Here is a 20,000-nt window from a genome sequence, read left to right as displayed (position 1 = left end):
CTCCATTCTGGAGACGTGACCCATCCAGCGCAGCTGGATCTTCAGCAGCGTGGACTCGATGCTGTCGACCTCTGCCATCTCGAGTACTTCGACGTTAGGGATGAAAGCGCTCCAATGGATGTTGAGGATGGAGCGGAGACAACGCTGGTGGAAGCGTTCTAGGAGCCGTAGGTGGTGCCGGTAGAGGACCCATGATTCGGAGCCGAACAGGAGTGTGGGTATGACAACGGCTCTGTATACGCTTATCTTTGTGAGGTTTTTCAGTTGGTTGTTTTTCCAGACTCTTTTGTGTAGTCTTCCAAAGGCGCTATTTGCCTTGGCGAGTCTGTTGTCTATCTCATTGTCGATCCTTGCATCTGATGAAATGGTGCAGCCGAGATAGGTAAACTGGTTGACCGTTTTGAGTCACAGTGCGGCTTTTGCGCAAACAGAGGAACTACTGACATGGTCTTTGCCCTCGGACAGCTCCAAGAAAAGTGCAGAGAACAAAACAAAGGACTCTACATCACCTTTGTTGACCTCACCAAAGCCTTCGACACCGTGAGCAGGAAAGGGCTTTGGCAAATACTAGAGCGCATCGGATGTCCCCCAAAGTTCCTCAACATGATTATCCAACTGCACGTAAACCAACAAAGGCGGGTCAGATACAGAAATGAGCTCTCTGAACCCTTCTCCATTAACAATGGCGTGAAGCAAGGCTGTGTTCTCGCGCCAACCCTCTTTTCAATCTTCTTCAGCATGATGCTGAACCAAGCCATGAAAGACCCCAACAATGAAGACGCTGTTTACATCCGGTACCGCACGGATGGCAGTCTCTTCAATCTGAGGCGCCTGCAAGCTCACACCAAGACACAAGAGAAACTTGTCCGTGAACTACTCTTTGCAGACGATGCCGCTTTAGTTGCCCATTCAGAGCCAGCTCTTCAGCGCTTGACGTCCTGCTTTGCGGAAACTGCCAAAATGTTTGGCCTGGAAGTCAGCCTGAAGAAAACTGAGGTCCTCCATCAGCCAGCTCCCCACCATGACTACCAGGTTTAATGTAATGTTACTGAAAAAAACGAAATTTGTAAAATTTATTAAGGATCAAATTGCTTCTTTTTTAGATCTGAATAGGAATACAGTTCAAAGTAATTTTACTCTATGAGATGCTTTGAAGGTGTATTTATGTGGTCAAATTATTAGTTACGCAACAAAGGAAAAGAAGAAGTTTTTGGCAGAGACTCGGTCTTTGGAGAAACAGATAGCTGATTTGGAAAAAGAATTCCAGAGGATAATAAGGCAGTTTTGACAAAACTGAAGTTACGATATAATACATTACAAACATATCAGTTTGAACGTCTGATTTAAAGATCTAAACAGTGCTATTATGAGTTAGGGGATAGAGCCCATAAAGTTTTGGCCTGGCAATTGAAAACAGAACAGATATCAAGAACTATTAATGCTGTGAGGAAAGATAATTCAGTTACTGTTAAACCTCAGGAAATCAATGACCAATTTTTATAATTTTATCAGAAATTATATACTTCTGAGGGAGTTCGAGACGACGGATTGATTGAATCTTTCTTGTCAGAATTAAATTTGCCAATATTAAGGGAAGATGATATGAGGAAATTAGATTTTCCTTTTACAGATTTAGAAATAAAGGACATTATTCAACAAATGCCATTAGTCAACAAATGCCTGCTGGGAAATCTCTAGGAGATGATGGGTTTATTGTTGAATTTTATAAAGCTTTTTATGATGATCTGTCCTCTTTGTTTATGGACGTTCTTCATCAGGTAACTCAAGAACAAGCCCTACCAGACTCGTGTTTAAGTGCAGTAAAAACAGTTATACCAAAAAAAGACAGAGATTCTTTGAAAGTAACTTCATATCGACCAATTTCTTTATTCAATGTCGATTATAAAATAATAGCAAAATTATTGGCCAATAGACTTGCAAAGTATTTACCACAATTGGTACATGCTGATCAGGCTGGTTTTATTAAAAATAGGTATGCCTCTGACAATATTCTTAGAGTGATTTCATTGATCAGTGCTTTACGACAGCGACCCGACCTAACAATGGTAGTTGCACTAGATGCTGAGAAAACTTTTGATAGGGTCGAATGGAATTTTTTATTTAAAGTGTTAGAGAAATATATGTTTGGACCCTATTTTATTGGTTGGATGAAAGCATTATATAAAAATCCTGTAGCTCGGGTGACGACAAATGGTCAAACCTCTCCTTTCTTTAAATTATCATGTTCTACTCATCAAGGTTGCCCTTTGTCGCCAGCTCTATTTGCGTTGGTCATCGAACCTTTAGCTCAGGGTATTAGACAGAATGAGAATATTAGAGGTATAAAGTTAGCAGATTTAAATAAAGCAGTTTGAGAATTTTTATGGAAGGGAAAACTAGCAAGAGCAGCGATGCATAAATTGCCTTGGAAGTATGCTTTGGGAGGTTTGCAATTACCTCATTTCCAAAATTATTACAAGGCAGCTCAATTAAGATTTATTAATCGTATGTTAGATGTTATGTGTTCCCCTAGTTGGGCCAAGGTAAAATTGGCTGGTATATCAGAATCTTGTCCACATCAATTTGTATTTAAATGGAATTCTGTTTTGTTAAAAAGATATGATGTACAGGTCCTGAAGCAATTATTAGGGATTTGGAATAAAAGGAATTTATTAATAGGTTCCAAGGGTAAAATATTGGTTCAGGCTCCAATATATCAAAATAAGTTAATTCCTTTTACATGGAATAATAGATTTTTAAGAAATTGGCAAAATAAAGGAATACAATCATTAGGATTGCTTTGAAGAAGGTGATTTTTTATCATTTAATCAACTTAGAGCGAAATTTGGAATTTCAGGGAATTCTTTGTTTATTATCAAATTGGACCATTTTGGAAGAACATTTTGGAAGAGGAAAAAAAATTCCTAAGTTGACAAAATTTGAGTCTATGATTTTTCATTTTCCGGATAAGAGTTTTATTTCAGAGATGCACGCCTTGTTACAAGACACTATGGAAAAAATAAACTTAGATAAATCTAGGATTAAATGGGAAAATGATTTAACTTGTGATATTGACCTGGCCAACTGGGAGTGGATGTGTTTGGAAGGTGTGAATAAATTGCTTAATGTAAGGTACAGTACGATTAATTATAATTTTTTGCATCAATTATATCTAACTCCTGAGAAATTGAGGAAATATGGATTTAGTAATTCAGAGTTATGTTTTAGATGTGGATTATGTGTTGGAACTTTTTTATATTCGGTCTGGCTTTGTGATAAAGTTCAATCATTTTGGTATAAAATTTGTTTAAAATTCAATTTTTATTAGATCCCAAAATGTTCTTGCTGAGTTATATTGTTCCATTTTTGGACTTGGGGTCTGATAATTTTCAGATAGCCTTTTTGCATTTAGCATTGACGGCGGCATGTAAATGTGTAAATGTATTGCAACTTCTTGGAAAGATGTAGTTGAGATAAATGTAAATCGTTGGCATAATGAGAATACAAGAAATATCTTCTTGTATTTATATGGAAAAAATAGCTTACAATTTGCATGATAATTATGATTTTTTTTTATTAAGATGGAGTCACCTTATTTGAGATGTATTAAATTGTGATGAATGTTTTTGCTTCCCTTGTGGGGTCTCTTGAGGGAGGGGGGAAGGGGTGGGATAGTTCCAGTTTTAGTTTTAATTTTTATGTTATGGATTTTATAAAAGTTTTTGTTTGAAAATTTTAAAAGTTTTTTTTAAAAAAAGAAAGTGCCCTTTGCCATGAAGTGGCATGCGGCTATTGAAGGGAAGGCAAAAAGTCTGTCACCCCCGGACAGAACATACATAAATTCATTTATACTATTCATTCAAGTATAAATAGCTTCTTTGAGATCATTGTTCACTTGATTTTAATTGAATCATGGTGTTCTGACATCTGATGTAAATCTTGTCTTCTCAGCTTGACTCAATCTCACCTTTTGAACAGGTTGACTTTGAGTTTGGTCTTGCCTAATATTAGGCAAAGAATGAGCAAATTTCAAAGCTTCATCTTCATCAGTAAAAAAATCGCGACTGATTTTCTCCAGAAAAAAAAAACTAAGTGTGGCTGGGTATCAAAAAGGGAACTTGTATCCCTTTTTCCAAAGAACTAATTTGCAGTATTAAATTCTCTTTTTCTTTTAACAATAGACATACTTCGATCTGCATAAAAGAATACTTTATTGTTTCCCACTATTAAAGGGTCTTGTTTTTTGGCATTTTGGACAGCCAATTTTAATATAATTTCTTTATCTTAATAACATAAATATCTGATCAGAATTGAGGTGGCACTTGTCCTGGGAATAGTTTCTTTCTATTAGTTCTATCCAATTCTAATCCATTCAGAAAAATTTCAGGGGCCATAATCTCCAGAATCCATTTATGAAAAAATTGTATTGAATTAGGACTTTCAAAATCTTCAGGCAGCACAGCAATTTTAACATTATTTTTGCGGCTGTGAATCTCTAACACATCAATTTTTTGTAAAAGTTCTTCCCTTTGAACTTATCAAGCCATAAAAGAATCTTCCATTTTATTCACTGTATCTTTACACTCCTCTACTTCAAAACGATAATCTTGTATATTTTCTTCATTTTTCTGGACTTTAACCTTATCCACAGTGTCATCATACTTTGTCATTTCTTGTTCGATAAAATTCATTTCACCTTTGAGATAGTGCAATTGTGTATTAGCATCAGATCTAACAGACAAAAATTGTGCATCCATATGTTTAATCATTTTATTCATCCGAATTATAATTAGAGGTCTGAGCTGAAGAATCCGTACCTTGAAGTTTAACGTCAGAATATTCCGACTTGGTTTCTTCCATACCTTGAATAAACTGGGGTTCTTCTCCTCGATATAATGTTTCCTCTCCCTCCAATTCTTTATACATTCCTGCTTTTTCATCTCTTCCTCTTCCTCTTCACTAGTTTGTGAGCCAATTGCTTCACCCTGGTCTGACTAGTGACACTAGTAGACCTGAGTTTAGTTGGCTCAGTTCATCCTCATAGCATCATTGATTCAATTGTGCGCATGCACAAATTCTCATACATGCACAATTGTTCTTGCGGTGGTCGTAGTTCTATAACCTTCTTCTGAACTCCAGCCATCTTTGCCAGCTCCTTGGAGAAGTGGCGCTGGCGTTACATTGACCTTAGCCGTCGCAGAAGGAGAGGAGACCCAGTTTCTTCAATCATACTAACCTCTTTAATAATCATTTTCTTTGCTGTTTGAGTCTTTGCTTTTCTTGTATCCATTGTATTTTAGTTCAGATCAAGTCTCAACATTGTAATTAAAAAAAAATTCTATTTGGGTTTTAATTAATTCTGCCAGGGGAGGCATATTTCCACGTCTCCAACCTACCCATCATGCCACACTCCCCATATAAATATTATTTTATCTTTTAATCAAAGACTAATTTTAGCATTCTCCACTTTATTAGCAAGAAAAGCAATCCTGTTTAAACAGAAAAATGAGTTCCCAACTACTTATAATCAATGGCTATTAGATATTATGTCCTTTTTAAATCTGGAGAAAATTAGGCATAATGTCACAAATAAAGATTTCTTTTGATAAGACGGGGCTCATTTGTAGCTCACTTTCATAATTTGGCTAATTAGGTGCGATGATGTATGTCACCAGGTGTTCTTGTTTGGATCCCCTGGAGGCCACTTGTTCGGATTTAACAATACATACATTATGAATTTTAACCTTGATTGGTGTGGGTTTGAATTTTTTTCTTTTTTCTTTTCATTTTTTCTACTTATCTCTTACAATATTGTATGTATTACCGTTTATTGGATTTAGAATTTAGTATTGCTATTGGACCATATGTTATTATTTGTAAATCTGCAAAGATTTCATTGCAATTGATTTACTGTTTTTTTGTTTTTCTGATAAAACTCAATAAAAATAATAAAAAAAATAACATTCCTTATTTTCCAATTAATTGTGAGAACAATATATGCACACATGTTTAGATTTGCATAGATAATAAACATGAAATAATATGCTGTTAAAATTCAATTAGCTATCATAAACATGTTAGGAATATTTTGCAGTGACGCTACCAGTCATTCAGCTGGTTTTCCAAAATTCTTTTGAAGAAGGCTGCAGATCAATTGAATCTTTAAGATTTTTATGATCTCTGTTAACTTAATGCTTAAAATTCTGAAGTTGTTTGTTTCACAGACTAATAACTTAAATTAATTTTTTCACTATTATTGCTACTGCAAGATATGGGCCTATATTTTGAGCACTACGAATTTAAATCAATAACATGCCATACTGTAATCTTGGGAGATATTGAAATTAAAGATAAATTTCAATCTGTTTGACAATTATAAGGAGGAAATAGTAATGGAAATTTGTGGTTGCTTTGATTCAGTAGTAGTACCTCACTTTTAAATGAGAAAAGTATACCACATGAAAGTCACAAATGTTTGGATGCCCTTCTGCCCATGAAGCTGAATAGAAAGGATTCCAGTCCACTATTCAGATAATATTAAAACAAAGAAGTTAATAGCCATCTATTTCCAACTTCCATTCTGATGTCAAGCTCACCCAGTCCCTTTCTGAAAATACTCTCCCCTTTCTGGATCTCTCTGTCTCCATCTCAGGAGATAAGCTTTTCTCTGACATATTTTACAAACCTACCAACTTCCACAACTCCCTCGACTACACTTCCTCACGCCCTGTACATAGCAAGGATTCTATTCCCTTCTCACAAATTCTCCCTCTCCGCTGCATCTGTTCCCAAGGTGAGATCTTCCAGTCCAGATCATTTGAAATGTCTGCCTTCTTCCACAAACATGGCTTCCCCTCCGCCACCATCAACTTAGCTCTTACCTGCATCTCCTCATCTGCCCTGCCCCACTCTGCTCCTAGATGCAATAATTAAGAGGATTCCTTTCGTCCTCACCTACCACCCCACCAGCCTCCACATCCAACACATTATCCTCCAGAATTTCTGGCACTTACAACAGGATCCCACAACCAGATACATCTTCCCCCTCTTCCTTCTGTCGGGATTGTTCTCTCCGTGACTTCCTTGTGCACATCCCTCCCTACTGATTGCTCCCCACCCCCTTATCAACTTCCCCTGTGTCCGCAGGAGGTGCTACACTTGCCCCCATACCTCCACCCTTACAACAATCAGGCCTTTCAAATGAAGCAGCACTTCACGTGTGTATCTGCAGGATTGACTTACAGCATAGAATGCTCCCTTTGTGGCCTTCCCTACATTGGAGAGCCTGGGCACAGACTGGGAGATCGCTTTGCTAAGTACCTTCTCTCTGACCATACCAGTGACGTGGACCTCCCAGTGGCTAATCATTTCATTTCTACATTCCACTCCCATGCTCACATGTCTGTCCATTGCCTTATGTACTATCCCACCAAATCTACCCATAAATTGGAGGAACAACATCTGATTTTCCAACTGGGAACTCTCCACTGGCTGGCATTGACATGGACTTCTCTGGTTTCTGCTAACTTACTCTCCTTTCTCCCTCCCTTCCCACTGACTTCTTTCCCTCAGATCTCCACTCCCTTCTCTCTAACCCGCTTGCTGCTGTGCCCTCCCTCCCTTCTCCATCTATTACCTCCTGCCTTTGGGACCATGCTCCTCCATCCATGCCTCACCCCATACCTTTTTATTTGGATGCTGCCAACATTTTTCCATACATTGATGAAGGGCTCAAGCCCAAGTCATCGATTATGTATCTTTACATTTGCTATATAAAAGATGCTGTTTGACCTGTTGAGTTTCTCCAGCATTGTTTTTTACTTCAACCACAGTGTTTGCAGACTTTTGTGTTTTATTCTTGAAGATGATAGCATGGCAGGTATTTATATTCCCCAAGAGCATCCCCATCCTTCCGTAACTCACCCCACCGATTGATGTGATCTACAGGGATCATTGTCTGAAGAGGGGATAGAAAATCAGTGAGGACCCCTTCCACCTCTTACAGTATCTTTCAGATGCTCCTGTCAGGGAAGAGATGCAGGAGTATCAGAGCCAGTACCACCAGTCTGAGGAACAGCTTCTTCTCACAGACAGTGAGAATGCTGAATGATCAAAGAACTGATCACACTAACCATCCGAGACCCTCATTTATCTATCAATCATCCATCCTATTTGTCCTGCATGTATATTATTTGTCTGTATGTCTGTTATGCCTGATTGTGTGTCTGCATATATTTGCACTGAGAACCTGAGTATGCTGTTTTGTCGGTTGTACTTCTAAAATCAGATGGCAATAAACTTGACTTGAAAAATCAGGATGGATAAATCTATGTAAAATGAGATTGTGCAGTTGCTACTCAAGTGTTAATGCATTTTGATTTCACGCACTGTATATTTGAACTATATTCTTCTACTTTAGAGAAACCATGATGTATTATTTTTGTTTTGATGGTATCAGGATGTTTTACCAAGTTTGCTTGTGGATGACACTGGAGTTGATACAGGTGCCTAACCTTTTATCCAGGATTATCAGGACTGGACACCTGCCGTTGTCAGGAACATTCCGATTTCGGAATCATTAAAAAATTTTAAGCAAATGCAATGTTTCAAAATCACACAAAACAGGTCGCGGGGTATTAAATGAATTTAGATAAATAAAGATCATAATATCACTAGCATGTTTTTCTTTAATTTTAAAGTAAAACTTCCAAAATAAAACTGGTTTAGGCTACTGTCCCTGTCTCTGCCATCATTTTCCCTGTCCTCGTCTTCTCTTACCTTCGGTGGAAAGGTGACTCTTGGTCCTGAGCCCAGAGTTCTATCGCGGCAGCAGCTGGCTTTACCCATAATTCCCCCACGCAGCTGGAACCGTTCTTGCGCTGGCAGAGAGGTTCCAGCTGCATGGGGGATTATGGGTAAGGAGGATGGCCATTGCCCCTGTATTTAGCCACCGCTGCAAGTGAACTCTGGGCTTGGCAGTACTGCACCCTTGCTGCCGCGTCGGGAGTTAGATGGGGGTGGGCGTGGGTGACACTGGGGGGACCGACAGCTGGCAATCAACCATCGAACAGCCGGGGGGAGGGGTGACTGTTGGACGGCTGGGGGTGTGGGGGAAGAACAGGGGTGTGGGGCTAGGAGTGAGGCGGTTGGCGCTTTCATTTCTGAGAAAAGTGCTGGTTTTTGGAGGTTTCCTGTGTTCGGAATCCCGGATAAAAGGTTAGGCACCTGTAATACAAAAAGAAATGCTTTGAACTCTCAGTATGGGTAACCTAAACTTGAGTAAAAATCTGCTGCCATTGAGGAAATGGTGTTGATTGTTCTGATAGACAGTTTACATAATTAGTGGAGAATTAATTATTTTAGAACATTTTTTATTTAACAATAAATCCAGTAACTGCAATCCTGTTACAACTTTTATGAAAAAACACTGGGATCTTTTAACATAACATTATCTATTTCCCTGTCATCCATATTATTTTCCTTTTCCAGTCCAATTATATTTGTTTCCTCCTCTTACTTTAGTGTATTCAATTGGTTCCCCTCTCTCTTCTTGCTACTCCTTTTGTGTATAGTTGATGGTTTATTTATCATTTCCCTCTGTACAAAAAAGATGCTGATTTTTGAAGAATCCCACACTTAAAGGATATTCTTCATCTGTTTAATTGATGAGAATTTTTTTCTCTGGATGAATTTAATTAAAAAAAAGAGATCTGTGCTTTTGCACTACAGAGATAATGACTTCTGTTGCTTTTGGTTTTCAGTGAGTTGGAACGTTTGAGTAACTTGGTGGGGCGGCCATCAGAGAGCCATCCACTCCATAACAGTGGTTTATTGAGTCTTGACCCAGTGCAGGATAAAACTCCCCTCTACAGCCAGCTTTTGCAGGCATACAAGTGGTCTAACAAGGTAAGTGCCTTTATCAGTACTAACACAATGTGTTTTTATTTGTCAATATGGTTACCAACCAGAATTGAAAGCCTTTTAATATCAAAGATTTACATTTTGAATAACCTTAAAAACAGTTAAAGTATTTCACTTTTTATAGAAAACTAACCAAATTCATTGTTTATAATCCAAAAAGATTTGTTGGTAAGAAATTGTTAGTGCATTTTGTTATAATGTTTCCATATTAATTCCAATGATCTTTATTGCAAACCACCTGGAATTTTTGGGATGGTTTGGAGATCGAGTTGGATATTGACCACATTTCAGTGTACATAACATAAATGATCAGGATTATTTTTCTACTTCTGAATTTCATATTTCAAATGCACTTAACAGTATTTTTAAGTATTCTGTTGCGTAGCATTTCTAATACAGTAAAACCCCTATTATCCAGAAGTCGAGCAACTGGCAACCTCAAGCAACAGGTTTTTTTTAAAAAAAGAGGAAAAACAATTAATATAAATAAGAATAAATAAAAATTTAAATAAAAGTTTAACATAGTAAAAAGTAAATGTTCTCTGCAGTAACACAAAAACCTTTGGTGAAGATGGTAGCAAATATTTGGCCAGAAGAGTACCTTGGATGTGCTTTGCTCATAGCAACTGTTGGAATAAAGTTTGAATAAAGTTGTGTTTGAATAAAATGCTATCACCCAGGATGAAGAGCTGATTGATGCTGCTCACCATTGAGGTGACTCTCTTAAAGGGTCTCCTTTATCCCTGCTTAGTAAATGCCTTTATTATATATTAGAAAGGCTTTAACTATAAACTTGGGGGAGCTGGGGTTAATTATGATGGTGGCCATTTAGCATAGTGGCTAGCGCAATGCTGTTACAGTGCCAGTGACTGGGGTGTGAATTTAAATTTAAATTTTGTAAGTTATGAGTATTACCTGATTTAAGTAAACTTTACATAATTAAGGACTACAATATTAATTTTTTTTTTCCAAATTTACATTTTGCACTTTTAAACAGCTTTTAAATTGTTTATTCTTAATGCTGGTGTATTAAGCGTTATAAGAGTAAGCCTCAAGCAACCGGAAAATTCTCTTAACCGGCATCTACCAATTCCAGGAGTTTTACTGAACTAAGAGTGAATACAATGATTTTGTGTATTGGATAACTTATCAGGTGAGCGGCTCCCCAATTTGGTTTGCTAAAGAGGCATTTAATCTCATTGTACAAGTGAATTTTTAAGATGATAAAAACATTTCTTGATAATAATATCAGCTATTCTACCCAGCAATTCTTTGGCACTCGTGATTTTTGCAATTATTTCCATGCAGTTAGGTTTTATAGTTCTCCTTGTCAATGAAATAAAATCTAATGTAAGTTTAAAATTACTCCATGAATAATTAATAGTATTTAACTACATTGACCAATAATGCATTTTCATACAATAAAAATACAAAACTTGCACTTAATATATTTCTTTTTGTGTAGGTATGTACTAGTACACAATGTATGAACTTACTTGATTTCATTTAAGTGCTTCAGAATACACTACATTTCTTTGGATCCAGTGTATAAATGTGTAGATTATTCCTTATCTCCAACTTCAGAGCAGCCAGTGAGAAAGGCATTAATTTTTGAGATTAAGGCCAACTTTAAGTGATCATCTTGCACTTTTTTATTGTTCAGAGCAAAACCACGTTTAAAAGGAACTGAAGCTGCTTGAATTTTAAAAAAGTAGATCAGGTGAAATGAAGACATTTACCCCAACAGTATTACCAGTCATTGATGTCATTTTTGAATTAATAATCTCTCATTGCATGGTATTGGTAGATTCAAATTCCTGAGTAGCCTGATTGGAGTTTTTAGTTTTGAATAATGTGGTGACAATGTTTAAAAATTCAACAGGAAAATGTACAACTTCAAAAAATGTCTGTCACAGTGTCAACTAATTTACACTGTGCAATTTAGCCAGGAAGCTTTGAAAGAAGTTCTTTATTCATAGCATGTACTACATAATTTTAATGATGCTAAATAGTGTAGAATGACATTTGCATACACATTTGCACCATATCGTGAAATGATGTAATAATTTGGCCCAGATTTTTAAGGTGTGGGTGTGTGTGTTTGGTTTGAAGTCGGCATTGGGAGCTCTGGTCGACCGAGGAGGGGAGGGAATGCCTCTAAGCCTCAGGTCCCGCTCCTGCCACTCTCCTTGATGATGCCAGGACAAGGGATTCTTCAGATGGCTTGTGGCTGGGAGACAGTGGCACGCAGTTTGAGAGGGAGATTTGGAGAGAAAAGTCAATAGGGGAAGGTAAAGAAGAAATGGAAAGAGAGAGAGAGGAGGGAGTTACCTGAAACGAGGATAATCATTGTTCTAATTTCATTGAGTGAATTTTTTCCAACCTGTGAGGTCAGTTAGGCTCCAAAAAATTTTTGGATAAATGAGGATTTCAGATTTCAGAGCTGCACTGTATTGCCGTTGCATTTTCAAGTTTAATTTTCCCCTTCTATTTGAATAAACTCGAAGCAAACTCTTACACAGATGTATTGCCTGATAAATGTGCTTGCATATTGATTTTTCAAGTGTAATCGTTTAAAATTTTCCCAAATATAGGATTTTAATTTATTTGCTTTAGTACCCCATGGAATTACTACTAGCATTTGATGGACACCTTCAGCTGGTATGAAAGTAATGCCTCCCATTAATTTATTATTCTGTCTAAGATCATGCTTTGTTCGATCTAATGCTTCTTTGTGGGCCATTGTACAAACATCCCTGAGAATGTTTGAATTTTTTTCCTTTCTGTTTCCTCAACCAATGTTACATGGTGGAGTTTCCATATTTGCCAAATTTAAATGGAAATTTAAAGTTGCATGTGCAGTTATCTCACCTGTCAAAAGTGTAGAAGTAGTACCTGATGATGCCACATTCAGGCAATTGAGTTTCTTATCAAACTTCAGCCAGTAGTGAATTAATAAGGTACGTTTCACCTTTTCCAACAGTAACAGCCAAAAAAAAACTGGTTAGGTCCACCTAAATATTTAGTTCCTCAGAAATAGATATGAAAAAAAATTAAATTTCAATCAGAAACATTTAAATTTGGCCCCTTTAGTTTATGGAGGGTTTTCTTTTGGCCTCTTAGAAAGCTAAGAGTGCAATGCTAAACCAAATTACAGTATATAGAATTTAAACAAATAAACTCAATTTTAAAATGACCAACTCAAAAGAAAATCACATCAATATGCCTCAAAAATAGACCTTAAAAAAATCCCTATACATTTTCAAAATGGAGAAATTTAAAATTAAACTCTCTTGGGTTATGGAGGACCTCTTTTAGAAAAACTAAAAATACAGATTCAAGATTCAATTTATTGTCATCAAGATGAAAGGTTTTCGGCCCGAAACATCAACAGTCTATTGCTTTCCACGGATGCTGCCTGACCTGCTGAGTTCCTCCAGCATTTTGTGTTGCTCCTGTCATTGCTATTGTTCTAGTGGCTGGAGAGATATGCAGTTTCATTAGAAGGCAGTGGATGGCAGTGTGGAAAATCAGAAAGAGAACTGCATAAGACTGTTCCATAGCACCTTCTGACCATTGCTGTAAAATTTTAGGTTAACAACTGTCTTTTAATGTCATATTTGAAAATTAATTTTTATTCTCTTATCAAAAAGCCTGAGAATAAGGTAGGAGATTTCAAACATTTGCTTCTTCAAGCCCAATCTCAGTCTGGACCGGTATTTCATTACCAAAACTGGCTTTTGACATAGAGTGAAGCTTAAAAGTGTACAGTGCAGTCCTAATGACTGAAGTCCTTCATACAGTCTTGACATCATAAGTAATCATAGTTTATAAACTGAAAATGATTTGTTCTATAAATAATCTTGTTATGCACACTTTCATTGTAACACTTGTCTAAAGTTTAATTGGAGTTTTGAAAGCATACATTAAACTGCCGATCGCTGAAGGAAGTAGAATATATGAATAATTACAAATCCAGAATGCAAACCATATAGTAAACATAGAGGCTGAGGGATTTAACAGTTCAGGCAACACACATGGAGAGAAATGATCAATGCTTTGAGTTGAGATCCTTTATCGAGATTTATATAAAATAAAAATAATGCTGGAGAAACTCAGCAGGTCAAACAATGTAATTTATATAGCAAAGACAAAGGTACATAACCAAAGTTTCAGGTTTGAGGCCTTCATCAAGGTCGCCACCCCATTCCTTCCCTTTCTCCCTCCTAACTTTCTTAGTCCTTTATCCCTTCCCCATCATGTTCCAATTCCTTTTCTTCCCTTTCCTGCCAGCATTCAATTATCATCTGTAAGTCTTACCCCTTCTCTTCCCCTCCACATACTTGAAGAAGGACTTAGGCCCAAAATTTCAGCTGCCCATTGCTATGGATAATGACATGAGTTCCTCCAGCAGTTTTGAATATTGTTCTAGTTGTCCAGCATCTGCAGACACTTTGTTTACTTGCAGGCAAACAATATTAAAGGATTTCCCTTTCTTCTACAGAGTGTGGATTAAAGGCAGTTGCTAAGGCTAATAGAAGGTAGAGATTAATATTCCTCAGGGATTAGTATTTGGATCTCAACTAATCACCTTTTCAGCTTTTATGCCTCAGACTTTGGTGTTGGAAATACAAGTTAAAAATTTTCTATTGCCATGAAAGTAATGATAATATAGATAAGGGAGAAAGGAGTAAGAACAATTGCAGTTTGATGAAGTGGTGTGAGAGAAAGCTATGATATAGTATATATGTGTACCTGCACTTGAAAGTCCTTCTAATGATGCTACCTTTATTTCAAGCACTTTTCTTTGACCTTGCATTTAGTTTTCTCTTGCTGAAAGAACAATAAATTAATGAATAAAAGGGCTCATGCCTGAAACATTGGTTATAAATCTTTGACTCCTATGGTCATTGTGTGACCTGCTGAGTTTTTTTACATATAATCCACCAATAATGCCTTTTTTTTGTTTGCACTTTTGTGTTGGGTACAATATTACTATGATGAGTTAGAGTGCAAAACCACTTTTGCCCAAAGCAGTACAAATATTTTCAATCAATAGTAGAATTATACTGGGAAGAAATCAGTGATGTCAATATTTGTTCCATTATGCACTCATTTTTGAGAAATCTGAATAATATTCATCTTGGTTTTTTTAAGCAGCTGTTATTGCCTTATACCTTTAGCAATGTTTCAGCTGGGTTAACAGCCAACCATTTGTTCAAGCTGAGAGCGATTAATATTAAGTTTCTAATTTTTATTAAATTTCTTTTTCCTAATAATGTTGTTTCCAGGTCAGATGTGTTCTTCTGGTAGGTATTAATTTGTGTTCATGTTTGAAAGCACTTTGCCCAGCAAAGTCTTTAATTATTAATTTCAGCCCAGTACAGCTTTCCTTATATATATTTGATGAGCTGAGATAAGGGCATTTCCCCCTCTCTGATTGTTCACATGTTAGTGAACACATGAGTAAATGCACAAGCCTTGCTTAGAAATTATTCATGTGTGGTCAAAAGCTTCCTGTTCTTGAGCAGTGAAATTGAGTTTATTGAGTCAGCCTAGAAGGACACATTCCAAGGACACATTTCATTTGGCTGCTCTTATTCCTGTTGAAATTGAGATTCTTCATTAAAACATTTGGATATAGCGCTTCCAACAGAGAATTTGTGATTTAGAAATGCAAGCGAACTATGACTCTCTATGGCTGTGCCAGGATTGTGGGTTGATGTGGGGGTGGGGGCTGTGGCTTATTGTTAGTCCATGTCACCAGAAAAATAACCTTTGATTTGATGTTTTTGTTCTATCAGAATTGCAGATGCCAAAATTCTGAAATGTAAATGTCAGACAGGCAGCATCTGTCATAGGTTTAAGACCCTTTGTCAGAAGTGTAAAATGCAAAAATTTATTAGTTTTAAGATGCAGAGAGAGAGTTGAGGAAGATTGGATAGGAAAAGGGGAATATCTGTGAGGACAAAATTGCTGAGATGATTCTGCAGTTTGATAAATTATCTGGGCAATAGACTAAATGGGAAAGTTAGAGAAAATAAAAAAAAAGAAAATTCATGTTGGAGCTGTTACTGAAATGAAGCCAAGCAGAATGCTGGAAATGTCCACAACTGAGTTAATCTTAAAAATGGATAGATAACCTTGCAACAGAACTGCCCGGTTTAGAAAAATGTGTTATTTTGTCTGAAATATGTCAGAAAGAAGAACCAGTGCTGAACCTGAAGGTTACATCTTGAGTCAAATTGAAACAAGGGTTGCTCCACGAATTCCACATAAAATAGTAAATTTACCACAGTTATGTCATTGATTTGGAGAAAGTGAGTTCAAATTGAAAAAGTTGTTCAATGTGAGAACAAGTGTAGTCAGGTGAATGATGGGTTGGTAAAGGGGAATTGTTTGCTCTTTGTTCAAAGAAAAAGACCATTCTGGGTGGGTAGAGGTGTGGGGGGATTATAGGGTCTATAGTTGTTAGTCTTTGTTTTTTGTTAAATTTTTTTATTTTTTACACTATATATCACATTATTCAAGATATACACATTTCTCCTTTCAAATATATACAGTGTCGTTTTCTCCCCCCCTCCCTCCTCCCCTCCCCCCCCACCTCCCCCTCCATCCATTCAAAACTCTGAGTCCAAGATACATCAAACCCATCAAACAATGTTGTCACTCAACATTAACAAACAAAAACTTCCACTGAGTCAATTCTTTCCATTCTCTTTTCCTTTTGTCATTTTAGGTGATAGATGTCCCGGTAGGTTTTCTCTATTACGGCTCCCATATTTGTTCAAATAATGTTATATTATTTCTTAAACTATATGTTATTTTTTCTAATGGAATACATTTATTAATTTCTATATACCATTGCTGTATTTTCAAATTATCTTCTAATTTCCAGTTTGACATAATACATTTTTTTGCTACAGCTAGCGCTATCTTAACAAATCTTTTTTGTACACCCTCCAAATCAAGTCCAAATTCTTTATTTTTTATGTTATTTAGGAGGAAGATCTCTGGGTTTTTTGGTATATTGCTTTCTGTAATTTTATTTAATATCTGGTTTAGATCTTCCCAAAATTTTTTCACCTTTTCACAAGTCCAGATTGCATGAATTGTTGTTCCTATTTCTTTTTTACAACGAAAACATCTGTCAGATACTGTTGGATCCCATTTATTTAACTTTTGAGGAGTGATATATAACCTATGTATCCAATTATATTGTATCATACGTAATCTCGTATTTATTGTATTTCTCATAGTTCCTAAACATAACCTCTCCCATGTTTCCTTTTTTATCTTTATGTTTAGATCTTGTTCCCACTTTTGTTTAGTTTTATCATTTATTTTCTCATTCTCCTTTTCTTGTAATTTGATATACATGTTTGTTATAAATTTTTTAATTATCATTGTGTCTGTAATCAGATATTCAAAATTGCTTCCTTCTGGTAACTTCAGACTACTTCCCAATTTATCCTTTAAATAGGATTTCAATTGGTAATATGCCAGCACTGTATCTTGAGTTATATTATATTTATCCTTCATTTGTTCAAAGGATAATAATTTATTCCCCGAAAAACAATTTTCTATTCTTTTAATCCCTTTTTTCTCCCATTCTCTAAAAGCAGGTTATCTACCGTAAAAGGGATTAGCTGATTTTGCATCAGTATTAGTTTTGATAGTTGGTAGTTTGTTTTATTTCTTTCTACATGAATCTTCTTCCAAGTATTAAGCAAATGGTGCAATACTGGAGAATTCCTATGTTTTACCAATTTTTCATCCCATTTATATAATATATGTTCAGGTATCTTCTCCCCTATTTTGTCTAGTTCTAATCAAGTCCAATCTGGCTTTTCTTTTGTTTGGTAAAAATCTGATAGATATCTTAATTGTGCGGCTCTATAATAATTTTTAAAATTTGGCAGTTGTAAGCCTCCTTGTCTATACCATTCTGTTAATTTATCTAGTGCTATCCTCGGTTTCCCCCCTTTCCATAAAAATTTCCTTATTATTTTCTTTAACTCCTTAAAGAATTTTTCTGTCAAGTGTATTGGCAGTGCCTGAAATAGGTATTGTATCCTTGGAAAAATGTTCATTTTAGGAAGTTTATCCTTCCTATTAGTGTTAATGGTAAGTCTTTCCAATGCTCTAAATCTTCCTATATTTTTTTCATTAGTGGATAATAATTAAGTTTATATAGATGGCTGAGGTTTTTATTTATTTGTATACCTAGGTATTGTATTGTTTGCTTTTGCCATCTAAACGGTGATTCTTTCTTGAATTTTGAGAAATCCGCATTATTCATTGGCATTGCTTCACTTTTATTTGCATTAATCTTGTATCCCGACACTTCTCCATACTCCTTCAATTTCTTATGTAATTCTTTTATTGATGTTTCTGGTTCCGTTAGGTATACTATAACATCATCTGCAAATAAACTGATTTTGTATTCCTTGCCTTTTATTTTTATCCCTTTTATTTTATTTTCTGTTCTTATCAGTTCTGCAAGTCGTTTTATGGCTAACGCGAACAATAAGGGCGATAGTGGGCATCCCTGTCTTGTTGATCTGCTTAAGTTAAAATGTTTTGATACATATCCATTTACTGACACTCTTGCCAATGGCCCCTTATATAATGCTTTAATCCAATTAATATATTTCTCTGGTAAACTAAATTTTTGTAGTACCTTGAATAAATAATTCCATTCTACTCTGTCGAAGGCCTTCTCTGCGTCTAAAGCAACCGCTACTGTTGGAGTTTTATTTCCTTCTACTGCATGAATTAAGTTAATAAACTTACAAATATTATCTGTTGTTCGTCTTTTTTTTATGAATCCAGTTTGGTCTAGACTTACTATTTTTGGTACATAATCAGCTAATCTGTTTGCTAATAATTTAGCTATTATCTTGTAATCTGTGTTAAGTAGAGATATTGGTCGATATGATGCTGGTGCAAGTGGATCTTTCCCTGCCTTTGGTATTACTGTAATTATTGCTGTTTTGCACGAATCTGGTAAGCTTTGTGTTTTATCAATCTGGTTGATTACTTCCAGGAGGGGAGGAATTAATAAATCTTTAAATGTTTTATAGAATTCTATTGGGAGACCATCCTCTCCTGGTGTTTTATTATTCGGCAGATTTTTTATTGTCTCTTGTATTTCTACTATTTCAAATGGTTCTATTAATTTATTTTGTTCCTCTGTTTGTAATTTCGGTAGTTCAATTTTAGTTAAGAATTCATCTATTTTGCCTTCTTTCCCTTCGTTTTCAGTTTGGTATAATTGTTCGTAGAATTCTCTGAAATTTTCATTAATTTCCATTGGATTATATGTGATCTGTTTGTCTTTTTTCCTTGATGCCAATACCATTCTTTTAGTTTGTTCTGTCTTAAGCTGCCACGCTAGAATTTTGTGCGTTTTTTCTCCTAGTTCGTAATATTTCTGCTTTGTCTTCATTATATTTTTCTCCACCTTATATGTTTGAAATGTTTCATATTTTATTTTTTTATCTACCAATTCCCTTCTTTTAGTAGTGTCTTCCTTCCTTGCTAATTCTTTCTCTATATCTGCTATTTCCTTTTCCAACTGTTCTGTTTCCTGATTGTAATCCTTCTTCATCTTAGTTACGTAACTTATTATTTGCCCTCTGATGAATGCTTTCATTGCGTCCCATAATATAAACTTATCCTTCACTGATTCCGTATTTATTTCAAAATACATTTTAATTTGTCTTTCTATGAATTCTCTAAAATCCTGTCTTTTAAGTAGCATGGGGTTTAATCTCCATCTATACATTTTTGGAGGGATATCCTCTAACTCTATTGTCAATATCAAGGGTGAATGGTCCGATAATATTCTAGCTTTATATTCTGTTTTCCTAACTCTATCTTGTATACAAGCTGATAACAGGAATAAATCTATTCTTGAATATGTTTTATGTCTATTCGAATAATATGAATATTCCTTTTCCTTTGGGTGTTGTTTCCTCCATATATCCAAAAGTTGCATTTCTTGCATCGATTTAATTATAAATTTGGTTACTTTATTCTTTCTGTTAATTTTTTTCCCGGTTTTATCTATGTTT

General features: G+C 35.8%; 1 protein-coding gene across 16 annotated transcripts in view; it reads left to right on the top strand.

Annotated features, from left to right (window-relative positions):
* Positions 1-20,000, top strand: part of med27 (mediator complex subunit 27) — a 521,819-nt gene that overhangs the window by 10,172 nt on the left and 491,647 nt on the right. For all 16 annotated transcript variants that reach the window (XR_011340577.1, XR_011340572.1, XR_011340563.1 and 13 more), the window contains exon 2: positions 9,762-9,906. Coding sequence is in view for 3 of the 16 variants with exons in the window: in XM_069886860.1 (XP_069742961.1) it covers positions 9,762-9,906 (145 nt within the window). In the remaining 13 variants the exon portion in view is untranslated. The remainder of the gene's footprint in view (positions 1-9,761; positions 9,907-20,000) is intronic.

The sequence above is a fragment of the Narcine bancroftii genome, chromosome 1 (genome assembly GCF_036971445.1).
Source record: "Narcine bancroftii isolate sNarBan1 chromosome 1, sNarBan1.hap1, whole genome shotgun sequence".
Taxonomy (NCBI): Eukaryota; Metazoa; Chordata; class Chondrichthyes; order Torpediniformes; family Narcinidae; genus Narcine; species Narcine bancroftii.
Note: the sequence above shows the minus strand (reverse complement) of the source record. Positions and strands in the feature narration are given on the sequence as shown.